At 44.1% G+C, this 21,097-nt stretch overlaps 2 protein-coding genes across 5 annotated transcripts in view; both read right to left on the bottom strand.

The window, feature by feature from the left end:
- LOC125146965 (olfactory receptor 4B1-like) overlaps positions 1-8,274 on the bottom strand; it is a 53,468-nt gene extending 45,194 nt beyond the window's left edge. For both annotated transcript variants that reach the window (XM_047823904.1, XM_047823907.1), the window contains exon 1: positions 8,178-8,274. The gene's annotated coding sequence lies outside the window, so the exon portion shown is untranslated. The remainder of the gene's footprint in view (positions 1-8,177) is intronic.
- Positions 8,275-9,695: 1,421 nt separating this feature from the next.
- The window catches only part of PTPRJ (protein tyrosine phosphatase receptor type J), a 56,809-nt gene continuing 45,407 nt past the window's right edge, over positions 9,696-21,097 (bottom strand). For all 3 annotated transcript variants that reach the window (XM_047823899.1, XM_047823900.1, XM_047823901.1), the window contains exons 21-23: positions 17,790-17,950; positions 15,918-16,053; positions 9,696-13,332 (exon numbers count right to left, since the gene is read on the bottom strand). In XM_047823899.1, coding sequence (XP_047679855.1) covers positions 13,174-13,332; positions 15,918-16,053; positions 17,790-17,950 — 456 coding nt within the window. In that variant the 3' untranslated portion in view covers positions 9,696-13,173. The remainder of the gene's footprint in view (positions 13,333-15,917; positions 16,054-17,789; positions 17,951-21,097) is intronic.

Below are 21,097 nucleotides of genomic sequence, written 5' to 3'. Positions count from 1 at the left end.
AATTCATAAATATACAGAGATCAAACAATATGCTACTGAATAACCCATGGGTCAAAGAAGAAATTAAAAGAGAAATTTTAAAAATATCTTGAGTCGATAAAACAGAAACACAACATACCAAAACTTATGGTATGCAGCAAAAACAGTTCTGAGAGACGTTTATAGCAATAAATATCTACTTAAGAAAACAGAACAATCTCAACCTAACTTTATACCTCAAAAAACTAGAAAAGAAAGAAGAAACAACACCCCAAATTAGTAGAAGGAAGGAAGCAACAAAGATCATAGCAGAAACAAATGAAATAGATACCTAAAAAACAATTGGAAAGATCAATGAAATTAAGAAGTAGTTTTCTGAAAAAAAAAAAAACAAGTAAGTTGTAAGTCTTTAGCAAGACTTACAAAATAAAATAAAAGATGGGACTCAAATAAAAAATTAGAAATTGCAAATGATATCACACAAATACAAAAGATTATGAGAGTATTATGAACAATTACATGCCAACAAATTGGACAATCTAAAAGTAATGGATAAATTCCTAGAAACATACAACCTTCCAACCTTCCAATACATAAAGAAATAGAAAATCTGAACAAAACAATTACTAATAAGGAGATTGAATCAGTAATCAAAAACCTCCCAACAGGGGCACCTGGGTAGCTCAGTCAGTTGAGTGTCTGGCTCTGGATTTTGGCTCAGGTCATAATCCCAGGGTCATGGGATCGAGCCCCTGGTCAGACTCCATGCCTGGCATGTAGCCTGCTTGGGATTCTCTCTCACAATCTCTCTGCCCCTCTCCCCTGCTCACTTGCTCTTTCTAATAAAAGAATAATAAATAATAAAAAAAAAGGGGTGTCTGGGTGGCTCAGTTGGTTAAACATCTGACCTCAGCTCAGGTCATGATCTCACAATCCAAGAGTTCAAGTCCTGCATCAGGTGAGCTCAAGCCCCACTTCAGGTGAGCACAAGCCCCACTTTGGGTGAGCCCCAGTTTTCTCCCTCCCTCTCTCTCTCTGCCTCTCATGGGATTCTCTCTCCCTCTGTCTCTGCCCTTGCTCACTCGTACCCTCTCTCTCAAAAAAAAAAAAAAAAAAAAAAAAAAAAAAAAAAACCTCTCCCAACAAAGAAATAACCTAAGCATCCATCAACAGTTGCATGGATAAAGAAGATGGGGTACACAAATATACAATGGAATATTAAGTCATAAAAAGGAACGGAATCCTGCCATTTGCAACAACATGGGTGGGCCTTGAGGTATTATGCCAAATGAGAAGTCAGACAAATACTGCATAGTATCACTTATATGTGGAACCAAAAAAAAAAAGAAAAGAAAAGAAAAAAAATTAAGTCAAATTCATGGAAACAGTAGAAAACTGGAAACAGTAGGAGGTGGTTACCAGAGACTGGTCGGGGGGGAAGGAGGAGTTATGGAGAGGTTGATAAAAGGAAACAAACTTTCACCTATAAGAAGGTAAGAAGAATAAGGTCTGGGGTTCTCAGGTAAATCATGGTGACTGAATTTGGTAACACTGTTTAGTGTAAGTGAAATTTGCTGAGAGTAAAACTTGAATGCTCTCACACACACACAACCAAAAAAGATAACTGTGTGAGATGATGGATTTATCAATTAACTACATGGGGGAATCCTTTCAAAATGTACATGTATATGTATATCAAATCACCATAATGTACACTTTAAATATCCTACAATTTTATTTGTCAATTATACCTCAATAAAGCTGAAATTTAAAAATAATTTAAAGAAATTAAAAAAAAATGAATGGTGCTATGGACAGAACTGTCTCCCAGAAATTCATATGTTGAAGCCCTAATCTTCATCATGACCGTGATGGTATTTGGAGATGGGGCCCCTGGAAGGTAATTAGGGTTAGATGAGATCATCTTGACAGGGTAGGATCCTCTTGACAGGATTAGCAGCTTCGAAGAAGAGGAAGAGAGAGAAGGCACTGGGTCCCCCTCCATCCCCACCCCCCAACCCTGTGAAGACACAGCTAGAAAGCAATTCTGCAAGCCAGGAAGAGAACCCTCACCAGGGAACCAACCCCACCAGCACCCTGATCTTGTAACTTCTGGTCTGCAGACCTATGAAAAATAAATTCATGTTGTTTAAACCACTCAGTATGGTATTTGTTATGGCAGCCCAAGGTGACTAATAGATACAGGCTATGTATACCGCTATTAAAAGAGCTTCAAAATATATCAAGCATTAAAGGGAAAAAAAAGCACATTAAAAAACATTGTGCAAACATGATACTATAGATGTAAAAAAAATAATACTAGCTTGTTGTTCAAATCCATGTATTCTCAATTGTTTCCATTAACTCTCCACAACTCAGATATCCGGCCTCTTCTTATTTAGCAGAAAAAGTTCTCTGCTGCTACAATCATCATCAAGGGAAGGAAAAGAGCCAATTAGTTCCCTGTTCTGTGAGATCTATGCTCTATCTTCTGTGGCCTGCACCCAGCTTTGTGGCATGATGACAGTCTTTGGCAACTAATTATACTCCAAGGAGCTGAGGCAAAGAGTTAGGAAAAGTTTGCAAAGAAGCAAACTAATGTCATCCCTTGGGGGGATTTCAGAGCTGGGAATTCTTTGACCTCCTTGAGATCCCCAGGAGCTACAGGCAAGTAATTAAAGGTGTGACTGGAGGCCGTGAGGACACGGAGGAACCAGACTCCTCCTATAACCACACTGTACACCCAAACCAGGACTCAGCACCCCCCAGTCCCCCTGTTAGAGCCACAGAACAAGACATTTAGAAGCAGTTGGGTCACCATGCCCAAGCAGAAGCACAGAGGCCATTTCTTTCCCATCTACTCCTTCCCCACACAGGTGTCTCTGGAAAGAGGGAAGATGCCACCACTTACTGAATCCCTGCTAGGTGCCAGGCACTAGGCTAAGCACTGTATCTATGGCTTGCCCAATATGGCACAGAACACCAGCACTCACCAACACCCTCAGCTCTCCTCTGCTTCCTGGGTACCCAGCTAAACGCTGTTTCCCTGTCAATGGAATGTGGCTGAAAACGATATATGTCATTTCTGAACTTGACCCATAGAAACCTCCCAGGGGCGCCTGGGCGGCTCAGTTGGTTGAACCTCCAACTTCAGCTCAGGTCATGATCTCACGGTTTGTGAGTTCAAGCCCCATGTCAGGCTTTTGCTGACTGCTTGAAGCCTGGAGCCGGCTTCAGATTCTGTGTCTCCGTCTCTCTCTGACCCTCCCCTACTTGCACTCTGTCTCCTCTCTCAAAAATAAATAAACATTAGGAAAAAAATATTAAAAAAAAAAAAACCTCCCACACACTGTTTTCCACGTTCTCTTCCTCACCTGCCAGCTAGAAAGTTAACACTCTGAATGACCTTCATAGGTTTGGGTGAGATGGAATGGAACCTGTACCAGCCTGGGTCCTTGAATGGTGCCAGCTACTTTAAATTGTGACATGGCTATTAAGCCATTGAGATTCTGGGACTTGTTGGTTATAACAGCAGTTAGTTTACTCAAGTCATACACTCTAGCTCACCATCTGGAAAATACAAATGAAATCACATTTTTTATCTACACAACTAATAGCTCAAGGCCACACTTGCCTTATTAACAGAAGTCCACTATCTCCCCCACATAATGCTGGACCCCTTCTCCATCCCAAATTGTCCAAGAACTGAGGAATTCGCAATCCAAAGGACTGCTGCTGCCAAAGGCCATGTAGGAAGAGAGGAATTAAAAATCTGACCAGGCACTGTCTTTGGTCGTTGCCATGTAATTGGTCCTGGGTCATCTGATGGATGTGGGTCTACCGCCCAGGTCTAGACCTCACCATGGCAGGGTCGGACTCCATACTTGAGTCCCAAGGTCATGGGGTTCAGTATGGCTGGTACAGCCAGCACATGCTGTACAAATCAAGCCCCCACACAAACCCTGGTGCTGAACCTACATCACCAACACTGGCCCCTCTTTCCTTCATGGAGGGCTCCCTCTTGCAGCTTTTAATATTCATTCATGTTGATGGATCATGGTCAATGTTACCAGGAACCACCAAAACAGGTTTCCTTAATTGCAAATCTCAGAGACCAAAAGTTAAGGGCTTCCGTCCTTCCTTCCCAGAAAGCCCCTTGCTCTGTGTGCAAAATTGTGCATACCAAGGGGAGAGGTACTTTGTGATCTGCCTCAGGAAAGACATCGTAACAAAAGGTTCCTACACTTACTATATCTGCATAACTAAGCAGGGCGCTCAATTAACTTCTCAGAACAAAGACATCTACTCCAAGGAAACTTCCTGCCTCTGCCTATACAGAAAAGCAGTTAGCAGTTAAACTTGAATTTTGAACAAATTATCTCACTTAAGCTATGAGTAAACGCTATTATGTTCCACGCATTATCAGTAAATGCTATTATTCTCACAAAGACCTAGAGGTTCCAAGAAGCGAAGTGACTTGTCTATAGAATCGCAGGCAAATCGGGTCCGTCTGACTCCAAAGCAGTTTCTGAGGATCAGGAATCTTGGAGTGGCTTAGCTGGCAGGTCTGGCTCAAGGTCTCCCAGGAGGCTACAGTCAGCCTGTAAGCCGGGGCTGCAATCATCTGAAGGCCTGACTGGAGTTGGAGATTCTACTTCCAAGACCACCTGGCTGCCGGCAAGAGGTTCAGTTCCTTGCCACGTGGGCCGCTCCCAGGGCTGCTAGCGAGAGTGAGCTGCAGAGATGTTTACAACCTAAACATCTGAGATGTTTACGACCTAATCTCAGAAGCAACACACCATCACTTCTGCTACATTCTGCTGGTCACACAGACCAACCCTGGTACAAGGCCCAAGGGGACCACCTGGCTATGAGGACCAGAGAGTAAGCATCATTGGAGGCCATCTTGTTGCTTGGAGACCACACGGGATTTTCCCCCTTCTTTTTATCTAAATTTTTTGTATACTAAATTATAAGGGGGAAAGCTACAGAGTGCTGGCAAGGGCACTTCCTCAGCCCTGTTGATTTTTAGGCATCCCCTCTCTGCCTTCTAGTTACTTTAAGGATCCTATTTTCTTCCATCTCCCTCCCACAGTTGAACCAAGAATGGCTTCCTCCGCCCAGTCCTCTGGCTCCATCTAGTGGCCACATCCGAAATGGCTGCCCCAGCCAACGCTTCTCAGTTTTGGGGTCCAAGGATTTACCTGCCTTCAGGAAAGTGACTAGGATGATTTTCCTCAGAAGTCCCAGAGATCGACATCCAGCTCCAGAAAGGAGCTGTGAAACCCCGGAAGGGATGGATGAGCTGTCAGAATTTTTGAGACCAGGGACTAAACTTGCCTCCTCCTTCTGCTCCCCAGATGTCAACCAGCCCTGCTCCCTGGCAGGGCAACACTCAGCCAGAAGCAGGAAGGTGCTCCCTTGTTTCCTCCAGCTTTACTGCTCAGAACCTAACATCCAAAAACTTAACGTTTTTTAACAAACTGCTAGCAGCAAGAGGGACTCAAAACCGGCCTCAGGTTCACGCTCATTTTAAAGAACTTTGTAAAACTTGACAAATATATTTAAAACTCTGTTGTAGCTACTTTTTTTCATCAAGGAGAAAAAAAATTAGGTTTTAACTAATTGGGTAGTCATTGAGAGAAAGTAAAAAATTTAGGCTGATAGATACCTCCGGGTTCTGTTTATAAATGCCTGGTTAAGAAATGGACTATTTTAAGGTGATGGGTATTAAGAAGGGCACTTGTAATGAGCACAGGGTGATGCATGTAACTGTTGAATTACTATATTGTACACCTGAAACTAATATAACACTGCATGCTAACTAACTGGAATTAAAATTGAAACTTAAAAAAAAAAGACTATTTTAAATGAAATCTTCTACTCTTGAAAGAGATGACTAAGAACCAAGCCTCGGAGTTGATTCAAATCCCAGCTCCACCAAATACTAGCTGTGAGGCTGTTTTAGTTATTGCCACAAAAATGCAACATAATAAGAGATCCCAAAGTCATAGATTCTCCTGGAGTAAATCATTCTCATGGAATCGTAGGTCAGCCAGGGACCAGCTAACTAGGCAGGGCTGGACCCAGGTGGCTCTGTTCCGAGGCACAGCCCAGCTGGGCTTGGGTGGGGCAACTCTGCTACTCAAGTGTTCATTCCAGGGCTCAGATTCACAGGGCAGCAGCTGCCCAGCAGGGGTATTTTTCATAGCAATGGTTGAAGCACAAGAGGGTGAACAAAATCAACCAAAGTGTCTTATGATCTAGGCTCGGGACCAGTACGGTCACTTCTGCTCACATCGACGGACCAAAACAAATCGCCTGACCTCATGCTGATTCAGAGACAAGGGAGGAGGAATGTACTGGCCCATCGTCATCCTCCACAAAGTCGGACCCGATCACCCGCCTACCTCTCTGGCTTCATATTGTGCTCTTAGGTCCCCTCTCAGCTAAGCTCCAGAGACTGCAGTCTCCTGGATCCCTCTTCAAAGTGCCAAATTCATTCCTGCCTCAGGGCCTTGGCACACTCTGCCACTCCCTTCCAATCCTTTCTCAGTCTAGCTGCAATGTGTCAGCGGGTAGGTTTAATCCCTTTTAAACTTCCTGACTCTTCAGTAGGCCCTAAAATTCTACAGGGGCAGCGATCATGCCTGCTTTGTTCTCAACTGTACATACCCAGGGCCCACTGCCAGCCCATAGATGATCAATAAAATTTAAGTTGATAAATGAATAGCTACCATCTACTGGACGTTTCATGCATCCCAGGCAATATGCTGAGTGTTACAGCATCAAAATTTTAACCACATTCGTATTTGCAAAAATCTGAACCGTCATCTCTATTCTTTCTGAACTTACCTTCAAGCCTCCTCTTTGCTGAGAGGCAGAGTCTGAGACATGAGGGTAAGTAAGCCCAGAAACTTCCCAGTTGAAGGTGTGATGGCCAGATGACATCGGGGCTCAAAACACCCTTGGGAAGATGCCCTCGTAGGGGCTGGGGTCTTTAAACTTCCCCAGCTTCAACAAGACATCAACCCACCTCTGCTTAGGTACGAGGGTTGTGTATTCAACAAGGCCCACAGACTCCACTCCTGACACTCGGGGAGAACTTCAGCTTTCAGCCACCTAACACTTATCAAAAGCAGGAAAGTTTGTGATTTCCACTCAGTCCATTCGGGCAGGGGAAGAACAAAAGCTCAGGCCTCCAAACTCGGACCTGTCTACCACCATATATCCATCAGGAAGCATCGCTTGTAAAGCAAAATACTTTCTATCCTCAACCAGGAATAATTAAACGGTAATATGCTCCAGATCTGTGCTTTCTTGCCTAAGGAGAAAAGTCATTACAGTCGTGGCCTCAGGCAGACCTGGACATACCAGCAGTAAGTAGCCTTCCTGGAAAACTGACCTTCCTTCAACACAGCATTTCACAGTCAACAGCTCAGGCATGTGCTGGAACTGTTACTAGTTATTTTGCACTTGGCAAGCAGGCCAGCATGTAGCGGCAGTCTCCAGATGGTTGGGAGAGGCAAGGAGGATGGGGGTGGTTAGGAGGGAGAGACAGCAGGAGCCGGCTATGAGCAAGGTCCTGGAGGAACCTGGAGGAACCCCCAACCACTGCTGAGGACCTAGTGGGGCCTGGCGGCGGGGAACCCTGTCTCCCCACTGAAAGGGCTGTACGCGCCCTGTTCTGTGTGGTAAATTCTACCCCTGGCTCCCATTAACAGGGCTCCATTCCCCTCCACCAGCCCAGCGTCTGGTAGGTGCCCTTCCTTCCAGCCCGTGTGACACCACGTGATCACCATGCAGCTTCCATCCAGAGAAAATAGTGAAGGTAAATTGTGTGTGTGTGTGTGTGTGTGTGTGTGTGTGTGTGTGTGCGCGCGCACGCGGTTACTTACGTATCATGTACACGCACACCTGGAGAAGTGTGTCAGGCGTGAGACTGCTTCAGGAGACCACACAGTCCCGGAGCTTCTTCCCTTCCAGGCTCGTCCGCCGCCCGCGCGCTCACCCTCCGGTGCTCCCGCTCCGGCCTCCCCGACACGCGCAGGGTCCCCGCGGGCGCAAGGCCTGGGCTTTCACGCCCCCAACCGCCCCCCCTTCTCCTCCTGCGAACAGTCCGCTTAAGACTCGGCTCAAAAACCACCACCTGTAATTCCGGAATCCGGTTACCTGTGCCTTTAAACCTCCCCTGGTACCTCGTGCATTCCTTTTGGGTTTGAGGCACCTGGGGCGGCTTCTTACGCGAGGACCTCTGCTGTATTCATCTTCGTTCCCTGGCCGGCCTGCGGCGTGTGCACCGCGGCTCTGGGAACGGCCTCTAGTCTCCCCGCAAGCAGGCATGCGCGCCGAGCACGCGCCGGAAAGCTTTCTCTCGTTGGCATGGGGGTGTGCACCGCCTGCCGTGTGACAGCCACGAGTTCATGCCTCCGAGGGTGAAATGCTGGTTTTCCTTACACCTGCATGACCCAACATACTAAAGCTTTTACTTACATAAAATAATTCACATAAAAGAGGGGGATCTGTTTCCCCCTCTGTTTTTGCTCCATGAAGGCAAAGGTTTTTATCCTTTTTGTTTGTGGTTGAACCCGCTATTTTGCTTTACCAGCCACAGAGGCAGAGTGGCTGGTGCATCACAGGCACTAAGGGATAGTGGCTGGTGCATAGTTGGCACTCAAAAACTGTCCAGATTGCTACAGTGTCCCAGAAATTCTAGGATTCCCCAAATACATCACTGGAAAAAAACAAAACAAAACAAAACAAAACAAAACAAAAAACCTCTGAAAATCCTGGGGACTTGCCTAAGGTATGTGTGCTGAGACCAAATGGCACAAATGGAGTGTCTGTCCATCTGTAGACCCATGTGTCTGACCCTGTGAAAGCACACGCAGCCACATCTCAGAAGCACACTCACTTCTTCTTCCAAGTCTCCTCTTCACTTAGTCTCCCTGGATGTGTGTTTTGGGCTGGATTATGTCTCCCCAAATTCATAGCTTAAAGTCCTAACCCCAGTACCTCAGAATGTATTTGGAGGTACTGTCTTTAAAGAGGTGATGATGGTAAAATTTAAGTCGTTAGGGTGGGCCTTAATCCTTTATGACTGGTTTCCTGATAAAAAGGGGAGATCTGGGGCGCCTGGGTGGCGCAGTCGGTTAAGCGTCCGACTTCAGCCAGGTCACGATCTCGCGCTCCGTGAGTTCGAGCCCCGCGTCGGGCTCTGGGCTGATGGCTCAGAGCCTGGAGCCTGTTTCCGATTCTGTGTCTCCCTCTCTCTCTGCCCCTCCCCCGTTCATGCTCTGTCTCTCTATGTCCCCCCAAAAATAAATAAACGTTGAAAAAAAAAATTAAAAAAAAAAAAAAAAAAGGGGAGATCAGGTCACAGACAGACACAGAGGGAAGACCAAGTGAAGACACAGGGAAGATGGCAGCCATCTGCATCAAAGAGAGAAGCTTCCGAGGAAACCAACCTGCCAGCGCCTTGATCTTGGACTTCTGGCCTCCGGAACTGAGAGAGATTAAATTCCTGTTGTTTAAGCTTCCTGGCCTGTGGCACTTTGTTGTGGCCCCAGCAAACTAACACTGTACAAAATCCAAAAGGGACACATGTTTTTGTTAAGAACGCCCCAATTAAACACAGGCCCGTACACTGCTCAGGAAACGAAATGGTGAGGACCTAAAGTAAAAAGTGGGACAAAAAAGAAACAAAAGGCACCGTGTGTTGACACTTTTTATATTTGGTATTTGTGAGTCTTTTAAAAAAATTTTTTTTTCAGGCCATTTTTTCCTTAAAAAAAAAAAAAGCAACCGACAGCAATACTCTGTACAAGTATAACAAACATTAGAAATATGCATCATTCCAAAATAGTTACAAGAAAATTACAGTTTTAGAGTCCATATCAGCACATCCTGTTCATACGTGCCCCCGAGGGAAAAATGCTACAGTATGTCGAACACTTGGCTGCTATACGGTCTGAAAACGCAGAACTTGGACTTTTGAGGCAAACCAACATAGTCACCAAGCCTTGTTTCGCGCAGTAAGTGCAACCCAGCACTGCAAAAGAAAACCAGCCTTTTTCATCTCTGATGAAAAGCAAACATGAGTCAGATGCAAAGGTGGCCCCCACCCCCAACGAGCCTCCGGCTCGACGAAGCACAACTCCAGTGCAGTCAAATCTGCCAAAGTCCACCGGAGGTCACTAGGTGCCCACAGGGAACAGACTCCCAAATGTCACTTCCCACCGGTGCCAAACGTCACTAGGTTTACCTTTGGAGGCAAACGTCCTCACTCTTGGGAGAAGGTACCGATGCCCCAAATCCCCCAGACCAACTGACCACCAACCTTCAGGCCTTTCACTGATAACTAATCCCACCCTGGCCATTTTCCTGTGTGCAACAGGCAAATAGGAAAGCAGGGGTGATCACACCATCTCCGCGATTCCGCTGGACTCCTCAGATTTTAATTCATCGTTCCTGGGAGGCTTTGGAGCAGGAGCTCGAAAGCACCTTCTCTTTTCTATGGCCAACCCCCAGCCCGTGTGTCCTTTATATTTACACAATTATCTTCCCTTTTCAATCACTGTGCTATAAATACCCTCACCACCCCCACCGGTCCCCAAACCCAGCCCTCTTCAGGATGCAGAGAAGCATCGTGACCTTCACATGACCTGCCATGTGGAATCCAGACCTCTCTACCACGAGCCTTCCTCCCAGGACTGGGAATGACATCTGAGAGTGGCTTAGCTGGGGCTCCTGCCCATTTCCCAAACCCATACCAGGCGGAAGGAAGGAGAGTTTCTGGGGTTTTGTGTGATTTTACACAATATGTTTATAATTATTGTTGCTTTAGCCTTCTAAAGGAATTTTTGGAGCCAAGTCCTTCCCTCCGATTTCTCTGTGGCAGGGAATGTAGGCAGGGCCGGGCAGAGCATCTTTGTCAGAAGTGACTTCTACACCCCCATTCCAGTGGCTTCCTGACAAGTAAAGTGGAGAGGGGCATGACCCACAGAACTGCGGCCCCGGGCAGGGACCTCTGAATGCCATCATGGAACTCTGAGAGCTGCACACATGGAGGGGCAGACCAGTGTGAAGGTTTGGAAGCAATCTGCCCAAAGCCAGCTTCACTCAACAGCCCGGGACGGTGTGGCTTCCCTGATGCAGGCCTAAAGAGCCGAAGGCCCCTCTGAAGGGGAGTCAAGATGGCCCAACCAGGCCCGTACAACCCATTCCTCGCAGGGCCTGATGCTGAATGAACTGCTTGCCACAAGAGAGAGCAAAGGATTCGGCGAAAAGTGCAATTTCTGTGTGGGAAGTAAGTCCTCCCCAGACACTGACACGACCACCTCCTCTCCTTTTAATCCTTTTAGTACCTCAAAGGGAAAAAGGGGACAAAAGACGTACAAGCGCTAAGCCTCTGAACCGAATCAAGGGCTTTCAGTATGTTGTGGTTCACCCTTCATAACCCACTAGCACGTCCAGTCAGTTCTCAAGGTGCTAGCAAGTTGAGGAACACGGCAGCGTCGGGAGACGGGCTCCCCCAGGTCAAGAGTGACCGGGGCACCCGGAGAAGACCCCGCTCCCATTTTCACTAGGACACAGTTGTCCTGAATTTACAGCAGGATTTATTACTGTGGAAAACGGCCACAGGAATCCAGGGACTTGGTAATTCCTTCATAAGACCTTCTCTACTTCATTGCCTATAGGAGGATAAATTCAAAACCTCTTCAAAATATAACCTGAGCCACAATATAAAATAAAAAGAAACAAACCCTTTCATGTTAATGCCTTGAGAAGTTTACAGATTATGTACCAATAAAATAAATCCTCATAAATTCTGAAATTCTTGGTGGATACACACCTGAAGCAAAAAAAAAAAAAAAAATTAATCTACATTAAAAAAATCAAAAGTAATTACAGCAGCAGTATAGTGAAAAGAGGTTTTAAAAATAATTACATCTTTGATACAAATTCAAACTCTGTACACCTCAATTCAAAGGAATGACTGTTTTAAGAGTTTAGTATATATATATACAGTAGATACCGATATGTGTCACTGCAGATAGACTAAAGCCAGTGGACTTTGAGGGAGGAGGGATTAATCAGACACTGTTTTCACACTGAAGTGTTCACAGATTGCCACGCTTTTAAACACACACACACACACACACACACACAGACACGGACACACAGACGCACATAAAATGCCAACCTGAGTAAAACGTTACTAAACCTAGAGCATCATGAATCACTAAGTCACATATTGCACCTTTAAATAATCCTTCTTACCAAATACAGAAATGAGAAAAAAGGATGAAACAGGGACAAGAGAAGGAGATTATATCACTGTAGGGTTCCTCTGCTTTCCCCCACCCCCAGAAATTCTCAAGGTGATACTTGGTTTCCACTCTCACTCAACCAATGGGCTGAAAATGTGGCCAACAGAAATGTCTTTGGGGAAAACCGGGAGAGAAAGGGGAAAAAAAGAATAGAGCACGAAACATGGGGGACGGGGAGGCCTCCTCTAGTCAAATGAGAACAGGAATGTTACCGAGAAGGCTGAACCTCAGATACTAAACTACTGTTTAAATATTCCTTATATTCCAATTATGAGATTCAATACAAAAATAGAGATATCTACTGAGTTTTGCCTGTGGAAGCATAATTCAGAAAAGGCACATGTTCAAATAGAAAACCCAGGCAGAAGAGGTACCACGTACCCCTCCTGACATGATAATCATCCACAATCATGTATTTTCCATCAGCTAGATTCCAAGATACAGTAGGTAAAAATAGATCTCTGATACTTAAAATATATTCAACCCAACACAATCCTGGCTTTAGCATGTGAATCATATAAAATAGTCTTTTTTAAAAAGAATCTGTTTTGAAAAAGAAAAAAAAATCATAGCTCACTTTTCCTGGTGTTCCATAATTCTCAAGGAAAAAAAAAAAAGTGAACTCATCCCATTGGTAGTCAGGAATGTAGTTGATTAACTCAACACCCATCCACAGCCCCTGACAGCCCCAACTTCTCATTTGTCATGGTCTACATGTGCAGCTTCACACCCTCAAATTAGTTCTAACAAAACAGAACAAAGAATAAGATATTAGACATATAAAAACATGTCGACATCGGGGCATTTTCCTTCGCTGTGGGTGTGACGGTCCGGTTCACTCCAGAAAGGTTTTACTTTGGAACTAGGCGATGTAACCATTTGTCTTTCCAAACGCAGTCACTGGTGCAAGGTTTTCATAGATTGTCATTGCAGTTGTGTTCTGGTAGATAAGATCTACTTTTGAGTCCTTCTGGGATCTGATGATATCCAAAACACACTGGTTGAGGAAAACATACTGGTCCTGTTAGAAAAGTAAAAAGAGAAAGCAAATGAGCAGAGGTCCCAGAGATTAGCACCCAAGGTTACTTTCAGATGACCACCACTCCCCCAAACCCATCGGCCCCACAATGAACAAAGCCAACAAGATTTTCTTGGTTAGTGAGCATGGGCGGTGTAAGGAGTCAATTGTGATTCTCAACAGAGGGGGCAGGTTAAGGGGGATAATCTGGGTAGAGTTGGGTGGGGACCACCCTCAGGCAAGCTCGTCAGAATATGCAGGTAGCCATTAAAAAAGGAAGAGGAAAAAGGTATATGCTGGAAGATACCCAGGGTGCTGTAAGAGAAAAAAAAAAATCACAGGGCAGAATTAGATATAACATAAAATCCAATGAAAAAAAAATTCCATGTGTCAATATCCAAGATATATAAAAAAAATCTACACAACTCGACAGCCAAAAAACAATCTGATTAGAAAACGGGCAGAGGAACTTAATAGACACTTCTCCAAAGAAGACATATAGATGGTCCACAGACACACGAAAAGATGCTCAACATCACTCATCATCAGGGAAATGCAAATCAAAACCACTGTGAGATATTACCTCACACCTGTCAGAAGGGCTAGTATCAAAAAGACAAAAAACAACAAGGATCGGAGAGGATGTGGAGAAAAGGGGACCCTTGTGCACTATTGGTGAGAATGTAAATTGGTACAGCCACTATGGAAAACAATATGAAAGTTCCTCAAAAAATTAAAAACAGAAATACAATCGTGATCCAGTAAGTCCACTACTGGGTATTTACCCAAAGAAAACAAAACACTAATTGAAAAAGATATGGGAACCCCTATGTCTGTTGCAGTATTTTTTATAGTAGCCAAGATAGGAAAGCAACCCAAGCAGCCATCAATAGATGATAAATAAAGACGTGGTATAAATACGCAATGGAATATTACTCAGCCATAATAAAGAATGAGATCTTGCCATTTGTGACAACATGGATGGATCTAAAGGGTATTATGCTGAGTGAAATAAGTCAGACAGAGAAAGACAAATACCATACGCTTTCACTTATGCATAGACTCTAAAACTCAAAACAATCACACAAAAAAGCAGAAACAGACCCGTAAATACAGAGAATTGGTGGTTACCAGAGGGGAGGGGAGGGGCGAGATGGGCAAAATGGGAAAAGGGGAGTAGGAGGAACAGGCTTCTGGTTATGGAATAATTAAGTCACGGGGATGAAAGGCACAGCATATGGAATAGAGTCAATGGTACTGTAATAACCTTGTGTGGTGACAGATGGTAGTTACACTTATGATGAGCAGAACATATAGACTTGTTGAATCACTCTGTTGTACACCTGAAACGAATGTAACATTGTGTGTGTGTCATCTGTACTCAGTTTTTTTAAAGAGCACCAGCCATAACAAAAAAAAAAAAAAAAGTACTGTGTGTGTGCGTGTGTACGTGTGTTTTTCTACAGATGTACATAAAGAGACCTATAGTGATATACACAAACTGTAAGCATTGGCTACCTCTAGAGAAGAAAAAGTAAAAGAGAAAAATACATTCTATATAATCCTGTTTTGTTAGATGTCTTAATATGAACAAGTTTACATTATCTTCAAACTACAAAAAAAAAAGGACCAAGAAAAGAATTTGTGGGCAGGTATAAGATTTCTGTGTTTCTTCAAAGGAGATAAAAGACTGAGTTCTACTCTACATAATTATAGCAGGAAAAAAAAAAATCTCTTCTGACCAACACAGGAGGTGAATTCTACTCTTTCTTCCACAACCATGCTGCTCGCCCAAAAGCACACGATGTACCCAGGCCTCCAGAACATTCCCTGCTAGACTCAAAAACACAGCACATATTCATGGAGTTCTAAATTGGTACAGGGCGACAGCCTGATACAAAATTAATATTCTGCTCTCATCCCAGTCAAGACACATTCCTTCCTACAGCGTTGAAGAAGGCGATTTCCCAATATATTTGCTGAGAACATGACTTGAAAACAATGTTTGTCAGGAACATTTCAGGGAAAGCTGAATCCAATGGGTCTTACCCAACTGACATTGTAGATACTAAGCATGAAGTTTCTCAGCTGGCCAGCCATCCTCCGGGGACTATGATAATTGATGTTCTTTTACATTCACAGGGCTAGGTGAGGATACACTGCTATATGAACATTACGCCTATTTCATTCACATTGCTAACATTTGAGAAGTCCGTTTCATCAGCTTGTTTTAAGGAGGGTCAGACCTTCTCAGAAACAACGCATGAAGATACCAGTTTTAAGAGTTTACAACCCGGAAGCCAAAGTTCAGAGAACTGCTAAGATTATTTGATGAGTTAGTGGCTGCAAGGTAAGGAATCCAGGTATGATCTTGGTGTGTACTGTTCCATTGCTGGTATCACTACCACCGTATCACCATATCGGATAATTCAATCGCAGTTAAGGATCTAAAAGAAGTCCAGTGTTACCTCACAGCCCAGAACCAGAAAGATCTAGAAGGGTGAAGTGTTTCAACACAAGTATGTGACATGATGCAACCTTTTGAAAACAGGATTGAAAAAGCGGACTGCCAAACAGCTCAGCCTCACCTCTGTTTGCACCATTAAAGGCCTGTGCATTCGAAGGTCATACACAATCCCATACACATCCACAGTGTTCTCATTCTCTATCTGGTAGATAAGACGATCGATGGCAATGAACGTGCCTGTCCTTCCAACCCCAGCACTGAAGAAAAAAAGACATGAACACATCACCATGGGTTACCTCTAACCTAAAATGCTCAAATGTGCATTTGTGCATGTATCTTGCTCCCCTCCACTATCAATGCCCAGGATCATGAAACATTTGCTCAACTAAAACCTCAGCAAATTGGATTACACTAGTTTGGGACTGGGACCCAAACCCTAAAGTTCATTTTGCGTCAAATATCACAAATAAAACCTCTTGCTAGAGCTGCTTGAATCTCAGTCCCATTCAAGTTATTAACCATAACCCAGGATGGCAAGTTTCATCAATTTGTTTCCCATAGGGCAACAAAGCCCCTCTTCATCTTTCCTAAATTAATTGCTTTAGCCTAAAAGCTAGCTAGTTGTCTTATTGGGCTAGAGCAGGAAGTGGGGACAAACTTTTTCTGTAAAGGACCAGATAGTAAATATCTTTGGCTTTGCACACTAAATGATCTCTTTCTGCCATTTTAGCATGAAAGTAACTAGAGGCAATACGTGAACAAACTGGCACGGCTCTGTTCCAATACAACTTTATTCATAAAGGGATTGTGGTAATAGTTTCACAGGTGTATACTTGCCTCCAAACTCATGCAGTTGTATACATTAATTTATGTACAGTTTTGTATGCCAAAAAAAAATGTTTTAAATAAATCAATAAAATGAACTAAAACTATGCATTTCAACTTCACTAAATAACAAACCAAAATGCTGAATGAAGAAAGCAGGTTGCAGAATGATGTCTACATCATAAAATTTGGCAAAAGCTTAAAGCTATATAAAACCACAGATATACATACATATGTAATAAAATATAAAAGCATACAAGGGAATGATTCAGATCAACTTTAGAACCACGTTTAACTGTGTAAGGACACTGATAAGTAGCAACTTTATATCTGGAACATATTATTAACAAAAAGAAACATGGCCTCATGCCATAGTTTATTAGATTATTACTCTATATTTTTGTAAGGTTGAAATATCTTTTTTTTAATTTTTTTTAATGTTTATTTATTTTTGAGACAGAGGGAGACAGAGCGCAAGAGGGGGAGGGGCAGAGAGAGAGGGAGACACAGAATCTGAAACAGGCTCCAGGCTCTGAGCTGTCAGCACAGAGCCCGATGAGGGGCTTGAACCCATGAACCGTGAGATCATGATCTGAGCCGAAAGTCAGATGCTCAACCGACTGAGTCACCCAGACACCCCTAGGTTGAAATACTTTATAAGAAAATGTCATAGGGGCACTTGGGTGGCTCCGTTGGTTCAGCATCTGACTCTTGATCTCGGCTCAGGTCATGATCTCACTGTATGTGAGTTCAAGCCCCGTGTCAGGCTCTAAGCTGACAGTGCAGAACCTTCCTGGAATTCTGTCTCTCCCTCTCTCTGCCCCTCCCCAACTTGTTCTCTCTCTCTCTCTCTCTCTCTCTCTCTCTCTCTCTCTCTCTCTCAAAATAAATAAACTTAATAAAATGTTATAAGTAAGATATAAATTAGAATATATTATAGTCTTAAAAAAAAACACAGGCAACCTACCAGATCTGGCCCATGGTTATAGTTTGCCAACCCCTGTTCTAAAAGCCTCAGGGCTTAGGGAATAAGTCCATGGTCCCTTATCCAAACCTTTCTTAAATTTCCAAATGCCTGTTGCATTCCCTCTCACGCCTTGCTTTTCTAAAGTGTCCGCATTTATAATGGCATTTGAAATCGGTCCTACATGGAGCACCATCTGCATACCTGCAATGCACCAGAATGGGAGACTCAGGAGGACTCTGCTTCATGTAGTCACGGACAAGGTACCGAAAATTGATGAGCAGGTCGGTGGTGTCGGGAACGCCGTGGTCCGGCCAGGAGGTGAAATGAAACTGTCGCAGAGGGTGACTCTCACTTGTCTGGAGCTAAGAACCCAGGAAAGAGAAAAGGGCACGTGAAATGGAGCAGCACCCGAAGGCTGAGCCGCATGGGATAGCTGACAGGTAGCTACAGAGGAGTGGTTACAACTAACAACTGCAGTGTTACATTGGTACAGCAACTGAGAAAGTGCTTGCTCACCAAATCCCCACAATGTGCCCAAGAGGGAGGGTTTATCATCCCCTTTAAAGATTCTGAAAAGTGAATCAACTCCCCCCACTCAGCCTAGATGCACTACAAGTGCATCATCCTCTGATCCTGAGTTCAGATCTTCCTTTCCCACTACAGGTGCCTGCCAGTAATGCACTCACAGTCTCACAGTCCTATATCTACACCTTCTTAGAGCTTCATGAAGCCCGTCCCTGAGCCCACATGGGAAGGTCATCAACCAAAACACCAAAAATGAACTATACTGATGCAACTCTGATAATCAGAACCTTTGGGGCGAGAGCTGCCTCACAATCCGTGAGCCTTCCGGAGAGTCTCACGAAGCGACAGGCAACTGGCGAGCACCAAGGAAGTATTTAGAATTGCAAGAGTTTGAGAAAAGACCATCCCTCTTCAAAGGAAAAAAAAAAAAGAAAGAAAGAAAAAGAAAAAGAAAAAAGCATCTATTTCAACATCAGACAACAGGAAGTGGATCTCGTTATAACAGTTAGTTATGACACAGACTAGTTTCCTACCGCAGATTGAAGCATGTACCTTTTGTCATCAGAACTCCACCCAGGCTGGGCCATTCCTGCCCTGGATTCAAGTGTTCTCGCTACGTCCATCCCTGGCACTGACCTCACCCACGTACCTACATCTGGACTGCAGGCATTTCCATGTCCTTTATGACAGCTACCTTTTGAAGCTTTTTTGTTTTGTTTGTTTATATATATGTTATAAAAGGAGTGTATTCGCATTGTTCAAAACATGGAAAAGAGTAGAGAAAGGGGCAGAGTGAGGGACAGGGTACTGGGAAGTCTCATACACACAAAGGTGACATTCACAAATTTAACCGGAAGTGCTGATCCAAAGAAGAAAGCAGGTATGTGAGATAAGGAGAGGAAGGGGTGGGGGGAGTTCAGACCTTTCAGTATTTATCTCTGTGGAGGGGCAAGGGGGCTCAGGTTAGGGGAGGCAGTCAAAGGAAACTTTTAGTCCTGTCTGTTGCCTTCCCGCTTTTAAAAAAGAAAATAGATCTGGGGCGCCTGGGTGGCTCAGTTGGCTAAGCGTCCAACTTCGGCTCAGGTAATGATCCCACAGTTCGTGGGTTTGGGCCCCACGTCAGGCTCTTATGCTGACAGCTCGGAGCCTGGAGTCTGCTTTGGATTCTGTGTCTCCCCCTCTCTGCTCCTCCCTTGCTTGAACTCTCTCTCTCTCTCTCAAAAATAAACATTTTTTTAAAAAAAGGAATGGATGCATGCATTTTGTGTAATCAAAAATTACTACTTTACTAAATGCTATGTGGCATCCTGGATTCGATCCACAGGATCGGGCTTTAGCGGAAACAGGAACAGGAAAGGGCTTTAGCAGAAAAATGTGAAACCCAAATGAAGTCTGGAGTTTAGTTAACAAAAATGGTAACAGTCACGGTAATTTTCTTTAAATAATGTGGACAATTCCACCCGTGATTCCCCTCCACAAGGGCGAACCCCTAGCACTGAAAGCAACAAAGGATAATCCAATCTGTTTTAAATGGACGAAATCTATAGAAATAAGTATATTTTAAGGGCTTCTCAACCACTATTATCAGCGTGTGATAACAGCTTGGACAGCACTTCCAGAGGAGGAATTGAAATGTTAACTGAAACCAGGACATCTGAGGCACAGCCAATCAGTAAAGAATTAATACTTCTGTATCCGTGCCTTATGGAATCTTCAACCTAACCTACCAGCACCCCCATAAAAGTCAACACCACTGAATCTACTCCCAGGCTTTTCTTTTGTGCACTATTCACAATATGCATAAAATTTTGTCTGCTGGTATGTTTCACTTAATTGCATTCTCACATCTCATGGTAATTATGCAGTCTACACAGCCATCATTTCTAATAGCTAAATAATGATACACTGCGAGATAACCTATAGTTTAGTTATCCATCCTCCAAAAGCTAGAAATTTGCACAGGTTCTAAATTTTCCTCCATTAGAAATAGTGCTGAGACTCCTCTTTGTGAATAATAAGCCTTGTCCTATATTTCAGATTATTTCTTTAAGACAGAGTCTCAAACTTGGAACCCCCAGATCAAAGGACAGTGGTCATTTTTATGCTTCCTATATAAACTGCAGAAGGGTTATACCAATTTACACGCCCACCAAAAGACATCAATGTTGCTTCATTGTCCCTAACCACCCTTAAGAAAAAAGGCAGGGGCACCTGGGTTAAGCCCAGTGGGTTAAGCGTCTGATTCTTGATTTCCCCTCAGGTCGTGATCTCACGGTTCATGAATTCGAGCCTCGCATCGGGCTCTGTGCTGACATCGTAGATGGAGCCTGCTGGGGATTCTCTCTCTCCCTCTCTCTCTCTGCCCCTCCCCCACTGATGCTCACTCTCTCTCTCAATACAAATATATAAACTTTAAAAGAAAGAAAAAAAGGACACATAATCTGCCTACACAATGTAATTGGATTTTTCAAATAACCTTTGGGGGTTAAGGCCATGTGCATACGCCCTGAAATCCAATTAATGTAACTGCTCTCATAAACTGCTCCCAAGGCACACTGCCATTCCTGGTAACACATCTGCAAGTAAATAATCCAAAAGGGCCTTGATTTGTACCAAAAACTCTATGAGCAAGTCACCTGAAGATAGAAGGAACAGTTACTGCTGCTGATCCATTCTCTTACGATCCATTTTGTTTAGGAATAATTTATGGGGGGGGGGGGGGGGAAGGAAGGAAGGGGGAAGGGAAAAGGGAAAGGGGAAGGAAGGAAAGGAGGAAAGGAGGGAGGGAGGGAGGTAGGGAGGAAGGAAGGAAGGAAGGAAGGAAAGGAGGAAGGGAGGGAGGAAGGAAGGGAGGAAGGAAGGAAGGAAGGAAGGAAGGAAGGAAGGGGGAAGGGGGAAGGGAAGGGAGGAAAGAAGGAAGGGAGGGAGGGAGGGAGGGAGGGAGGGAGGGAGGGAGGAAGGAAGGAAAGGAGGAAGGGAGGGAG

This window comes from Prionailurus viverrinus, chromosome D1, assembly GCF_022837055.1.
Source record: "Prionailurus viverrinus isolate Anna chromosome D1, UM_Priviv_1.0, whole genome shotgun sequence".
Taxonomy (NCBI): Eukaryota; Metazoa; Chordata; class Mammalia; order Carnivora; family Felidae; genus Prionailurus; species Prionailurus viverrinus.
This window is presented reverse-complemented; position numbering and strand designations above follow the sequence as displayed.